This window comes from Nelumbo lutea, chromosome 2, assembly GCF_056320005.1.
Source record: "Nelumbo lutea isolate HS-2025 chromosome 2, American lotus-T2T, whole genome shotgun sequence".
Classification (NCBI taxonomy): domain Eukaryota; kingdom Viridiplantae; phylum Streptophyta; class Magnoliopsida; order Proteales; family Nelumbonaceae; genus Nelumbo; species Nelumbo lutea.
Window position 1 is genome coordinate 69,955,313 of NC_142685.1, and position 14,557 is coordinate 69,969,869.

At 40.8% G+C, this 14,557-nt stretch overlaps 1 protein-coding gene, 1 long non-coding RNA gene and 1 pseudogene across 2 annotated transcripts; 2 read left to right on the plus strand and 1 right to left on the minus strand.

Annotated features, from left to right (window-relative positions):
* The first annotated feature begins 1,381 nt into the window (after window positions 1–1,381).
* On the plus strand, window positions 1,382–2,008 carry LOC148871422 (uncharacterized; annotated as a pseudogene).
* Window positions 2,009–3,559: 1,551 nt separating this feature from the next.
* Window positions 3,560–8,872, minus strand: LOC148871423 (uncharacterized). The gene is made up of 5 exons (XR_016107894.1): window positions 8,402–8,872; window positions 7,918–8,308; window positions 7,751–7,821; window positions 7,538–7,631; window positions 3,560–4,421 (listed from the first exon to the last, which is right to left on the minus strand). It is a non-coding gene; the product is annotated as an uncharacterized LOC148871423 (long non-coding RNA).
* Window positions 8,873–9,116: 244 nt separating this feature from the next.
* LOC148871424 (uncharacterized) lies at window positions 9,117–12,834 on the plus strand. The gene is made up of 3 exons (XM_088972739.1): window positions 9,117–11,477; window positions 11,552–11,982; window positions 12,057–12,834. Exons 1-3 carry the CDS (start codon window positions 11,441–11,443, stop codon window positions 12,114–12,116), a joined length of 528 nt encoding a protein of 175 aa, XP_088828865.1. The 5' UTR covers window positions 9,117–11,440; the 3' UTR covers window positions 12,117–12,834.
* Window positions 12,835–14,557: the final 1,723 nt, after the last annotated feature.

Consider the following 14,557-nt stretch of genomic DNA (forward strand, 5'->3'; position numbering starts at 1 on the left):
CAATTTTGAAATTAATCCTCATCTCTGACTGTGATCCTCATCAGGGTAAAAGTTATCCTCCATCGCCGATCCCCGATGGACATAGGTTCTCCACGGGAATAATAGTTTTTGCTACTTATTTGGGGGAGGTTCAATGACATATCAGATCTATTATTTCAAAAACATTAAAAACCCTAATTGCCATTGGAGTGGAAGGAGAAAAAGGTGAACAAATTCAGTTTGGGGTTTTGTTATTCTCAGTTAATGGTCAGGTGCTTGTTTTAAAAAATTAAAGAACAATTAAGGGCATGTTTGTTTTTTTTTAATTTTTTGTTAATCTCAATGATTAAATTCCTTAACAAGATATGTCCCCGATATATTTAAATAATTAACCCAAATGAAAATCTTATACTTTCACGCATCACCCATGTAAGTCAAAGCACAGTCCTTGATTCCTTGCTCATGTAAGCTAAAGCACAGAAAAGTCAGCTACTCTAGTTGGAGCGACTGGGGATCTGCTGCCCACAAATTGTACCCACTTCCATATCAACAGAGCACCACCACTATGTATCTCGTGGGTAGCAAGTCTGAGCTTGGTTGGAGTAGTGGCCCTGTATTGATGTGGCCCCATCTTGGATTGGACGAAATGACCTAAAGTAGGGCCATAGTAATGCATAAAAGGCCATGATTTTAGGGTTTGATGTATGGGCTGTAATGATAAGGGTGATTGGGAGTTCTCAGTAAGATAGAATTTGTTATGTTATGATAGAGTTTGAGATGGATTAAGATAAATTACATAGAGTCCTAGATAGAGTCTAAGAGTTTGAGTTTGAATAAGTTTGGTCTTTGTTTTAGTCTATAAATATAATGTAATTATCACATTCAATAATGCATTTTTTTTAGTCTTCCTTGAACTCTAAGTTGGTATTAGAGTCAAAGGTCTGAACCTAGAAACCTCCCACCGTTCTTCCTGTGTTTCCAAGGGTGGCCAGAATCCTACCCACCCTTTCTTTTTAGTCTTCTTGTTTAATTTAATTTTCCATTCATATTTCTTATTATAGTCAATTCTATTTTAGTTCTACTTTCACTTTTACTTTGGTTGCGTTTCTCGCATTCACCCATATGCTCAACTTCTAGTTTTTTTTTTTTTTTTTATTTTTATTATTATTTTGGACGACAAAGTAAGGAAAGACAACCGAGATTCTTTTCAACTTCGTGTTGTTCGATGTTGAATCTTCTCAACTCAGAGAACCGAAACTCTTACCAACTTTGTTTGAGAGATCCCAAAATTGAATTTGTTGGAGATTTGCCAGTGAATACGAGCATAGTTCGTTCTTTAGTCCATTCTGTGACAAAGTAGTAAGAGAAGGCCTGATACTCAACTGGGACATTTATGGTTGCCTCTATTGTTGGAAGGACTTTCCATGGATTCTTCAGCTGATAGTAAGTTGATCTGACTGAATCCTACTACTCAATGAGTACTATATCTCAAGCTAGAAGCATTGGCCTTCCACTGATGAATATTGTAAGATTTAAAGGAGCACCCATTCTACATCAACTATACTTGGAGGAACAGCTTCTTCGGACCTCTTCAGAGAATTGGTGTATCATCAATGATGGAACAAATATTCCCACCATTGTCATGGGGATTTTAGGGAAACCCTCTGAGCTTCTTGAAGTTAGATCAGGTTCCTGTTGTAAGAAGGTTTAGCGGTGGAGGTACCATCATTGTTGATCATGGGACACTATTTGTCACTTTCATCTGTAATAAAAATGTTGTTCCTAGTGTACAGCCATATCCTCAACCAATCATGTCCTGGAGTAGCACATTATATAATGAAGTGTTTCAAGGTATTGGTTGCTTCAACCTATGTGAAAATGATTATGTGTTCAGTAACCGCAAGTTTGGTGGCAGTGCACAATCTTTTACGAAAAAAATAGGTGGGTCCACAATACCTCCTTTCTATGGGATTATGAGGCATGAAACATGGTCTACTTGAAACTACCCATGCGGACTCCAAAGTATTGAGGCCTCACTAGAGTTATCGACGCCGGTGACGCTACAGTGAGATTGAGGGTTGGCAGTTGAGAACACTGATAATATGGGTATGATTACGAGTCTGGAGCCTAGACACAAAAAACAAAATCCTTCTTCTATCTGATCTCGTATTCTTTTTTCAGGCGTGTTTTACTCTCTTTAGTTTTAATAAACTTTTTGTGTTAAAAAAAAAAAAAAAAAACCTATTGAGGCATTTCTTTGACCCATTGATGTCTTTAGTGGCCATTGTTAGCCCTTTTTTCAGATTGGCCCATTGTGACCCACTTTGTATTAGCTTAAGAAACCAGCCCATCGAGGCATTTGGATTGACTCATTGAGGTCTTTATTGGTCGTTGTTGGCATTTTTCACATTGGCCCGTTGTAGCTCATTTTGTATTGGCTTAAGAAGTCAGCCCATCGGTGCATTTGAATTGACCCATTGAGGTCTTGTTTTTTGTTGGAAGATCCCTAAAAAAAAGTAACAGGTTCTCATTAGGCCAACTGGTCATCATGTCATCATCATTATTCCAGCAAGGTTGTCATCATTTTCCCAATAGGACACCATCAAGATCACCTTTTCATCATCTACATGTCACATCCTCGCAACTATCATCATATTGTAGCCATTTGTGATCAAACACAATGAAGATTTCTAATCCCCATGTATTTGAGGGGGGTGTTAGAGAATTAAGATAAGGTTTGATGTATGTGCTGTTATGATAAGGGTGATTAAGAGTTCTTAGTAAGATAGAATTTGTTATGTTATGATAAAGTTTGAGATGAATTAAGATAGATTACATAGAGTCTTAAATAGAGTCTAAGAGTTTAAATTTGAATATATTTGATCTTTATTTTAATATATAAATATGATGTAATTATCACATTCAATAATGCATTCTTTCTAACCTTCCTTGAATTCTAACTATTATCATAGAGTTTTGTGGCTATGGTTTTTCATACTAATTAATCATGACCGAGTCACAGTTGGGAAATCCTAAAACATTTGATGCCGATGACTGGTGAGGATTAGTGGATTACGCTGGGAGTCATGCTGTGGTATCTGATGAAACCCACAAAATAATCAAAGAGACCTGCGGCTTTGACAGCAACAATACTTGGAGCAATGATAATTGCACACAGGCTGTTAGCAGAACATACAGGCATTTCAAGGAATGCCTAAAGTCAACGCCAGGCCAATCCTAGGCAACAATACCTCTATACTATGTAAAACTTATTGCATGGCTGATGCCAAGCCATTACCTATACTTGTGTTCCAAATGCAGAATGATTCTTTGAGCATCAAGTATTACAATTTTATGTAAAATACTTCAGTTTCTAGAGCAATGTAGAGGTGTAGCAAGTAATCTCAACACAAGGATACAAAACTAAGAGATGCTATAGGACTCTATCTTTCACTATCTGTAATGGTGATAGGGAACTGGTTCAGGATTTTTTTTTTTCAAACAATCAGCTTATGGTGCTTTGTTTTGTCAAACTTAGAGAAATTTAATAGGTGTTATGGTAAGATATAAGGGTCATCACTTGGTTCTGAAGAAAAGATCCTCATAAACAGTTGAAAAAACTGAAACTAGTTTACAATATGAAGAAATCAAAAGTGTGGAAACTCCAATCCTGTGCAACCAATTCCCACCATTGAAGCTATGGATGCAGAAGAGGAAGATGCCATTGTGGAAAACCTGGTCGCGGGCTCTAAACTGCCACTTTTGCTGGTTTATTTTGTAGTGCGCTACTCCAATGGGAATAGCTGATTTCTCACACAAAGCCAATAGCAATATATATTTCTTACTAAGTATTCAGCCATTACAACTGTTGTAGACCGCTAACATCTTGTAAAGACAACAAGCAAGGGAGATTGATGTGATGTTCTCAATGATGCACGACTGAAAAGGTTGTTGGGTCTATTTGTTGGGACCTTCTGTTGGGAGCAGATCTAGATTCCCTCCTCCAAAAGCCCGAGTTGCCAAATATCGTATCGATTTCCTTATCCAGTTGGGCATCCCACTTTTCATCTTCCGATCTGTGCAAATTGTCGGTTTCGGAGCGTATCGGCATCTCGTCTATGTCGGGGCTGCGGGTGTATCCCCGCCAGTAAGGCAACTTCTTCCTTCTCTTTCTAAATGCTTTCCGGCACAACCCAGCTGGTATTTTGTAGAGAGCCATGAGGATAAGATTCACGAATCCGCAAGGGCAACAACAGCATAGCACGGCGCAATCGGCCGTTGCCGTGCCTATCGCTTCCGGGCACTGACTTTTCCCCATTCTCGGATTGATGTTTTTCTCGGAGCCGGTGAAGGAAACAAAGCAGAGATCTGGACTGGTGCAGAATTGTTTCAGGAACAGTTCTTGAGAACATGCAACGCAATCCTCATCAGACAATTGGAGACTGCATCAAATCACAAGAAAGACTCTCTCAATCCTACAAGTTTTCAATCGAAGGGTCTCCAAGAAATTATTTGAACAGAAGGAAATTAAGATTAGACGGGGACCGTACGTGCGATAAGAGTAGACATTTTTTTTTATGTTTCTCATAATGTTATAAACTGATACCATGTGCAAGAAAACTAACAGGTAGAATTATTTTTTAAATAATTATTTGTAAACTATATAAATATTTAAAATATTTTTAATCTTTGTAAATTTTATAGATAATTATTAAGTATTACAATTAATACTTTGAAGTAATTATTATTTTTGCATTTTATTTTTTTCTGATATTAAATTAAATTACAAAAACAGTGATACTTTTTGTTGGAATGATAAAACAGTGTAATACTTATTTAAGCAATCAATACTTTAAAGTAATATTACCTATCATTAGTTATATTGTTTAGTATATTATTCTATTTAAAAAAAATATTTAGTTTTTTATAAGTTAGTAATTCTATTCTATTTTTTTGTGCTTTTTTATTATTTATGTATTATTTTTGAAATAGTGTTATTTATTTTAAAAGTGAAATAATAGTGTTTTTGTAATAAAATAATTTATTTCTAATTAAATAAGGTAATTTAGATTTCAAACAAATCAAAATAATTACTATTTTAAACAATATTTAAATTACTAATTGCTTTAATTTAAGTAATTGATAATCCTAATAAATATTCTTCAAATATTGAGATTTATTATAAGAATGTTTAAATGAAAAGTTACTAAATATATTAGTTGTGAATTGCTTTTTTATATTAAAAAAATTAAATACTTTAGCACTTATGTTATAAAAAATTAAAAAACAGCCTATTTTTTAAAATCGGGATAAGTTGATTAATTTTTCTGTTCGACTCGTTAAGTCAATGGTTTTGGGCAGTCTTTTGGACATTCCAATTTTAGAGCTATGACTTAACTAGTCAAGTGGGTCATAGTTCAACCTGTTAGTCTGGTCCAATTATCTAAATAATTATTATTATTGTTAGGGAAATGATACGAGAAAGACATGAGCTTAGGGTAAAAGACTTAAACCTTTCCCAAGTTTTATGTTAAATACTTATACCCCTCCCTCTAATTTCTGAGAGGATTTAAGCCTCCCCTCTTGAATTAAGATACCGTTATATTTAACAGAATCAATAAAAATATTTTTATTGTCCTTCATCATTGTTTAAAATTTTAAAACAACCCATTCAACTATAACTTAAAGGAAAGAAACAAGACAGGATGGTTCTGTGGATGAATTAGATTCTTATATCTGCAAATAAAGGATTCTTTCATGTAAATCAGTTCCCATTTTAGATGTTCACTTAATCTGTATTTTGTAATAAAAGAAAGTTGTCTATGTTTTACTATTTTTCATGTAAATAGAATTTTTGGATATCACGTCTGTGAGTGTTTGTTTGATGGGTAAAAAAAGTAATGATTATTAGATCAAAAATATACTTTCTAACATTTTTGTACTCTAAAAAGAGAGGATTATTATGACTATTTTTTGGATACAATTTTATGTTGTTTTAATAATTAACTTGTTGATCAAAATTAAGGCATTAGAACATAAGATAGTTGGAGCATTTAATGATAGGCACACAGTCCCCACACTTTGTACCGATTTCAAACAAACAAGATGAGTGCAAAAACAATTTAAAACGTGAATGGTATTTGCATTCATGAGCTAGAAAAAAGGGTAAATATGCAATATAGATATTTACGTTTGCATTGCAACCAAACACAACCTATACATGAAGGTGGGAAAGGAAGAGAATTTTACCCTTGATAATACCACCGGTAGAAATTAAAATAAGTTTTTTTTTTTTTTTTCTGTTTCAAATCGTAAAAGGGTAAGAGATGGTAGAAACCATACAAAATTGAGTATCAGGAAAGTCACATGATGAAACCATACAAAATTTGTAAACACAAGAATGTGAAATCTTTCCATGGCATCTGTTAGATCTGCCACAATATGCTTCTAGGTCTAATTATTTTACTTGGCGTTCATACACAACCACCCATTATTATGGTTTAGTTTAATAAATCTCTATAGCCAGGGAAATTCTCTTGGTATAAGATGAAACCCTCATACATGGGCTGGTACAGAGCTCATAAACTCCAGTAACTAAAGGGACTGTGTTCATCAAAGTCATGGCCGCAAAATGTAATTTGGAGTACAAGCCAACATTTCACCTCTAGAAAGAAAGATTTTTCTATTACTTTTTATGACAACTGAAAATTAACTTGTTGGAATAGGAATAAGATGAATCCGTTATTCGGACTTTCAAAGAATCAAAACATGAAAATAATACTTGGGGAGGTTTTCACCCAGATATAGGTAGACACAAGAATTAAAGGCAAAAGGATGACGAAGGGTAATATTGGTTTTTTAAAAAAAATTAACCGGCAAATGAAGTCTTAAATGAATGTAAAAAGATTGTTAACGGAGGGGAGGTTGTTGCTATTTAAAAATATAGGAGATGTTTCATTATTTAGAAGTAAACTAAGGGAGGTTTAAACCCAAAAACTTGTAGCCAATCAACAGTTATCACAAAGAAGGTGACCAATAACGTGGCATTTATCAAAATTCATGGGCTTATTTGACTAAAATAACCCAAACTGCAAATTTTGGTTTTGATTATTTCAGTTTGTCTATAATTTGGTTTCGATTTGGTTTTTGCACCCCGTGAATTTGATGAATAACACTTGATGGGCCTCTTTTATGATATTGGTTGAACCCCTACTGTTATTATTATTATATTTATATTTATTATTATTATTATTATTATTTATTAGTTTTTTCAAAAATAATTGTTATTTAAATAATTTAGAGACATTTATAGATAAATTAGTTTTCGTTATATTAATACGCGACTGACATTATTGAACACGGGTCTGCGTTGACCCGTTTTATGTTCTTTACCCTGTCGAGAAAACGGGTCTTATGAAAACCCGAATAGTTTTTTTTTTCATTTTTTCATGATTTTTTTTTTTTTGATTTTCAATTTCTAATCACATAAACACGTTGTCTAATGATAGAATCAATCTTTGGAATCGTGAAAAAAATGTGAAGAAATTGCAATTTGTACCCGGGTTTTCGTTCACTTCAAATACAACAGCAGAAGATGCAAATAGCAAACTCAGACGCTAAAATCGGTTGCCCAAGCCTTGCCCACTCCACACCTGATGTAAAAAGAAAAAAAAAAGAATAAAAAACCGTAATGAAAAATAAACGAACCTGAAATAAAGAAATAAACAAAATGAAGCTGCAACCATGGAACTTGAAAATGAAGAGCTTCAACCTGAAAATAATCGAACTTTGTGTATAAATCTTTGAGAAAGGTTTGGCTTTGATCCACTCCTTTAAACTAACCTGAAGAAAGAAATAAACAAAACGAAGCTGCAACCTCGAAAATGAAGAGCTTCAATGAAACTGAAAAAAAAAAAAAGAAAAGAAAATGAGACTAACCTGAGAATAAAGAGATTTAATGGCTGAGGTTCTAAGATGAAAGGTTTCTAAGGTGAGAAATCTGATGAATGAGAAAAGTATTTAGGAGAGAAGAATTTTGAGAAGGTTTTCTCCGATGAGAAAGCCCAACGTCTTGGAAATCCGAACGTCCAGACGTCTTTGGGATGAGAAAGGCATAACTTGGCGGGAGACGTCTTGGAATTCCAAACATCTCTCGCTTGTAGTTGGCGTGAGATGAATTTGATGTGGAATTAAAAGAAAAAGAAACGAAATTTCAAGAAAAGAAAGAAAAAGTTGAGACTTCCTGTAGATAATGAGAGATTCAATCTTTACTTCAGTCGTTCTTTGTTTCTCTGCTCTTTGAATCAGGATTCAAAAGTTCCTGAAAAAACTGTTTACAAAGAGAGATTCAGGAATAGTTATCGAGAAAATGCAATGCAATGAAACGTCAGAAATTAGAAATCGCAACAAATCACAAGAAAACCTCCTGAATCCTGTAAATCTTCAATCGAAGGGTCTCCAAGAAACAACCTCTCTTCGATTTGAATAGAAGGAAATAAAAATCAGACGGGATGAAGATGAGTAGAAAGGATCAATATCCTCGGATAAAAGAATCAGTTCTCGATTCAAAGACCCATCCGTCGGATTCCGCTGGGTCTTCGCCATGAAACTTGGTCGATCGCCCGGCCGAACTTTGGACGATCTATCTTTTTCAGAAATGAAGACGAAGACTCCTAGATATTTATCAAGAAATTTCAGAAGCGGAAAAGGTTCTAGAAACGCACGCGGTTTAAGAAACGGTGTTCCCTTTTGAGAACCATTGGATTGGGATCTATCGTCCTGTGCATGTACCAAGAGGAAGATAGGATGTTCTGATTTAACGGCTGTGCTGGTAGGGTCTATAGTAGCTGACGATAGAGTTGAGAGATTGGTAATAGACGGGCTAGCAGTGGAGATTTTGGCGAGAAATTTACATCTGGCATTTCTTTATTTATTCACCAATAGGCGTAAATTTGTTTTTGTATAACAGAAATAACTGTCAAAATAAATGGCATACGTTTAACATGGCAGTTATAAGTCATAAGTTATTGGGATTATAGCGTATAAGGGCAATTTTTGGGTCTTAAAAAATTTAATAAAATTTTAAAAAGAAATTAACTTTTTAAAAATAATATCAGAAAAGAATAAAATTACTGTTCATCATCTTTTTCTTATAGCTTATTCATCAGAATCGGCTGCCGCCACCTCCGATATGCCTCCGCCCACCTCCGGCGACACTTTCACCCATCAATCTTCTACCGGACCGATCAAACGCTGTTCCTCTACCCACTTCTCCTCCATTAATCCAATAATCTCTCTCTCCTCTCTCTTGTGCATCACCTGAGGGGCGAAGGCGAGCAGAGGGAGAGAATGTCGACCCACAATAAACCCTTCGTCCATGGAATGAATATTTCGGAAATAGATATACATGAAGTCGTATGTGAACCAAAAGCCCTGATTTATTCCGGAAGCATCTGGTTCGGAGGCAATCCCTTCAAATCCTTTTCGCAAGAACTATTCCAACATGGCTGCTGGGAGGGGCAGTGCTTTGTCTAACCTTAACCTAAACGTACTCGTCGGTGCACCTTGCTCGGTGGGGATCCTCGTCGACCACGATTACCGGCGGCCCGCCGTGCTTAGCCAGCACTTCTCCTATAAGGCATTGCTGATATTCTTATTTCTTAGGCGGAGCCAACGACCGTGAGACACTAGCTTATGCCAACCGCATGTCATATCATCCGGGTGTGAGCATCACCGTGATAAGGTTCCTGATGATGCGCGATCCGGCCGGTCTTAGCTGTCAACGACCTTGCTCCTGAACTGAATAGCAGGGAGCCTGAAACGGAGGAGATGAGGAAGCTCCGGGGGGAACCCGGTGTAACGGCTCCGAAGCTTAAGTTAGAATCCTTCAAAAGCAAGATAAAACCAGATGGTGCAAAGTTTGCATACCTTCTTTGTTGGGGGGCAAGGGTCTCTTATAATCACTTCGCGCACTCGCTCCGAGGCCCTTGTCAGGTCGGGTACGATTATCCTTGCGCTTGTCAATTCGGTTGTCGTCCTTTCTGTTGGGACAGAACTGTCACTGCCTAACTGTCTCTCTAACTGGAGATGGCGGTGTCAGTGGCGGTGGTAGGTGGCCATTTAGAGTCCGGTGGTAGGATTCGAAGGACGGCCGCCAAAAGCAACTCGTCCTTCGAATCCTGATTGCACGAGTTGCTTTTGCCAGGGTTCTTCGATTTCCAAGAAGGCGGGAAACATGCCTAGTACTCATAAATGTTGATAGTTGTGACCACGCGTTTTGAATTTCAAAAATTCGTGCCACTGTTGTACGTGCGCGGGCGGCTGTCAGGGAGACGTGCGACGCAGTCGGCGCGACGTCGGTTTCAAGAAGACGTGCGCTGACGTTTTGCTCTTTTCGGAAAGACGTGCGCCAATCACGCCTCGACCTCATGGGACGTGCAGTCTACGCAAATGTGGGCCGTCGGATCGTCTTTGATCTGCACGGTCGGTTCTTAGTTACTGTAGCTATAAATAGTGGGGGACCCCAACCGATTTGTCACTTCTGCGGTTTGCCTACTGAGCTCGCGTCCAACTTTTCAGCTCGCGTCTAGGCTGGTTACACAGCCTCCAAGGTTCTTTTTGGCTTGTTCCTGTCTCCGGAGCCTTCAAAACTTTCTTTCGGTGAGTACCTTCCTGAATCCGCCTCTTTTCCTCAATGTCTAGCTTTGATAGCTCAGACGACTCTTCAAGTAGGGCTGACGTAGGTTCTACAAATCGAGCCGTATCCCCCGACTACCTCAGTGATCCTGAGGTGGAACCTGAGGACTATGAACCAGTAGGTCGAGCCGCTTCGGGCAGTTTGGTGTCTACCTCTCGCTGAGGTCGGATGCTAGACAGGTTTGGTCCCTCGACCATGACGCCTGAGGGGCTTCAATCTATACTTATGTCTTACAACCTTCCTGGGGGGTATACATATTTTATTCCTTCGGATAGCTTTCCTTGGGAACACGGTCCTAATGAGATCATGATTTTTCGGGAGCAGCTCACGGCGGGGTTGCGACTTCCTTTCCACCCCCTTCTTGTCAAAGTCATAAACCACTTCGGTGTCACCATTGGCCAACTTCATCCGAACTCTATTCGGAACCTGGTAGGTACAGTTTCCCTTTTTTGCGAGCAGAATTTCCCCTTAGACTTAGAGATATTCTCCTCCATCTTGATGCTCAAGAGACAGGCGGGTTCTCTTCCTAGGGGAAGACGGGCGTATTACCTTTCTCCTCGCCAGGGCTTTAAGCTTCTGCACGATCTTCCTAACAAGGTCCCGGCGTGGAAGCGGAACTACTTCGGTGTTCGAAATGCACAAGGATGATCCTTTCAGACCGGGTGGGGTGAGGCCTCTCCTGATTCAGGTGTTACTCTCGATAAAGAGACGGTGAAGGGCCTCCGGCAATGGGCACGACAAGGTTTAAAGTGCCATCACTACTTAATGGAGGCCAAGCTTATTGCGGCTGGCCTGAGTTCGGGTAGGTTTCTAGCTATGCGGTTTCTTGCTTGCTTTGTTCCTTCATTTTTTCTAATGTCGAACTCGTTTCTGCAGGTGTGATGGACGCGGAGAGAACTCATGGGGGGCGTCTGTTCCAAGGTATGAAGAGGAGGAAGCGGGTCGCCAAGCGAACTCATACCGAGCTGCCCCTGGATGAGGAGCCCCAAGTTCCAGACCACACGCTGGAGGATCTGCCCAGGGAGCCCGAGGTGACTCCACCGATGCATGAAACTGTCGGGGCGCCTTACACTGAGACCACTCATACGGGTGCTCCTGCATACTCAAGTGCTCCTGCTCACTCTGGGTCCGCTCATACGTGGGCTGGGCCCTCGGGTTCGGGAGCTCAAGGGGAGTTCAGGAGCGTGTTGACGCTGAACTACGCTCTTCAGAAGAGTAGGGAGGCTACTTTCCCTGAGGAGATCACAGCGTGGACCGATCTTCCTTTGAATCAGGTCGCCTGCCGTGCCGTAACGCATGCTATGGTGGTAAGTCAGATTCCGTCTGCCTTTTTCATTTTCTATCGCTTTTGTTGTTATTGCTCACTTGCTTCTTTTGGTAGGTGAATTCTTCAATTCATGCCTTAGCAGCCCAAGTGGAGAGGAGCTTGCGACAGGCGTGAGCTGCTGAGGCTGCTGCTCATGCTGCTGAAGAAGCTTTCCATGCTGCAGAGGCGAATACCCGAGCTGCTGAGGTGGCCGCTTATGCTGCCGAAGAGGCTGCTCGCGTCGCAATGACTAGGCAGGCAAGGTCTCAGCGTGACGTCGAGGCCATGGGGGTAGTTGTCAAGCACATGGTGGACTTGAAGTTGGATTTGCAGCATCAAGTCGAATATCTTCAGGAGGACATCAAGGAGAGAACACAGATTTTTTCCCAAGGCATTGAAGACGCCAAGAAGAAGGCCGTTGAAGACTACATTGCCTCTCCGCATTTTGATGATATGATGGTGGATTCTTACAGAAGGGGGTTCAAATTGAGCAGGTGGATGATCCGGAACACGTATCCCGACCTCGATGTTAGCGCCATATCCACTTCGCGTATAACTCAGGAGATGGCCAATGCTGCCGATGGCGAGCCGAACTCTGAAGGAGAGGCAGGGCCTTCGGGTGTTGTTGAAGTGCCTTCTGATGGCGAAGAAGTAGCTCCGGGCATGTAAAGATAATCTTTTTTTTTTTTTTGAAGTGCCTTCTGATGGCCAATGTACTCCTGTTTCTTGCAACGGAATAGATAATCTTTTTGCCCGTGTTCCTTTTCCAAGAACTGATTCTTTGTCGAATTGAATACGCCACTTTCTTGTCCGGGTTATTATACTTCCGCGACCTGTTTTGCCGCGAAGGCTTTTGCAGGAACTGATTTTTTGCCGAGCTGATAATATGCTTGACTTTTCTTTGCTTGTTTACGCTGAGGTTCCTCTTGGCTCTGCATCGTGGCCCATAGGACCTGATTTCGTCCACTTCGCTTGGCGGTTTATAGGTATTGTCGCCTTAAGTTCACGATGTTCCACGCTCGAGGTACTTGTTTGCCTTCCAAGGTTTTGAGTTCGTATGGCCCCTTGAGCGCTCTCTTTACTTTATAGGGCCCTTCCCAGTTTGGTCCAAGTTTTCCCACGCCGGGTTCGGGCACCATAATCTTACGAAGGACCAGGTCGCCGACTCGGAAGCTTCGTTGCTTTACTCTGGCATTGTAGTAGCGAGCTACCTACTGCTGGTATGATGCTATCCGGATGTGCGCGAGGTCCCTTACCTCGTCCAATAGGTCAAGGTTGGTACGTAACTCATCTCCGTTTGTCCGATCGTTGTATGTTTCTAGTCGCAATGTTGGTACTTCGATTTCCGCCAGGATCACTGCTTCAGTGCCGTAGGTGAGGTTGAAGGGGGTTTCTCCCGTGGCGGTTTTTTCTGTAGTTCGGTGAGCCCACAAGACACTTGGTAGCTCTTCGGCCCACAATCCCTTAGCTCGATCCAGACGTGCTTTCAGTCCGCGCAGGATGGCTCTGTTCATTACTTCCGTCTGACCATTTGCCTGCGGGTGCGCGAGTGATGTGAAGTTTTGTCGAATCCCCATGTTCTGGCACCACTCTTGGAACTTGATATCCTCGAACTGCTTGCTGTTGTCAGAAATTAGTACCCGAGGTAACCCGAAGCGACATACTATGTTCTTCCAAAAGAAGGTCTGTATGTTTCGGGCCGTAATAGTTGCTAGAGGTTCGGCTTCTATCCACTTCGTAAAGTAATCTACTGCGACTACTAGGAATTTTCTTCCACCTGTTGCTGGTGGGAATGGCCCCAAGAGGTCGATGCCCCATTGTGCAAAGGGCCACGGGCTGGCGAGGTATTTGAGGTCGGAGGCAGGTTGACGGTGGATATTGGCGTGCTTCTGACACTTGTCGCATTTTCTGACGAGCTCGACAGCTTCTACCTTCATCGTTGGCCAGTAGTATCCTTGTCGAAGTGCTTTTTGGGCGAGTGCTCTGCCCCGTAAGTGTCCGCCGCATAGGCCTTCGTGAGTGTCGTGGAGTATGAACTCGGCTTCGGCAGGTCGCAGGCAACGCAAGTAGGGGAGCGTGTAGGACCGTCGGTATAACCGTTCGTCTATTATGACGTATTTGGCTGCCTGGCGCTGCACCCTCTTGGCCGCATTGCGTTCTGCAGGGAGGGTTCCGTCTATCAAGAAGCTCGCGAGTGGGTCAATCCAGCTCGGCTCTGCTTCCAGGACGGGAGCGACCTCCTCTGTCCCCCCGAGAATACTAGGCCGAGGTAAGCCCTCTATGTACACAGTTCTCATGTTGTTGTGACTTGTGCTGGCTAACCGGGACAGAGCGTCGGTCTCAGTGTTCTTTGACCTCGGGATTTGCCTGATGAAGTGTGACTGGAAGTTGAGCAGGGCCTCTTTTACTTTTGCCAAATATGCGATCATGGAGAGCTCGCGTGCTTCATACTCGCCCGTAATTTGGTTGACCACGAGCTGGGAGTCGCTGCAGATGATCAAGTGTTTTGCCTTTACCTTTCGCGCTAGGTCCAGCCCAGCTATCAGTGCTTCGAACTCTGCCTCGTTGTTGGATGC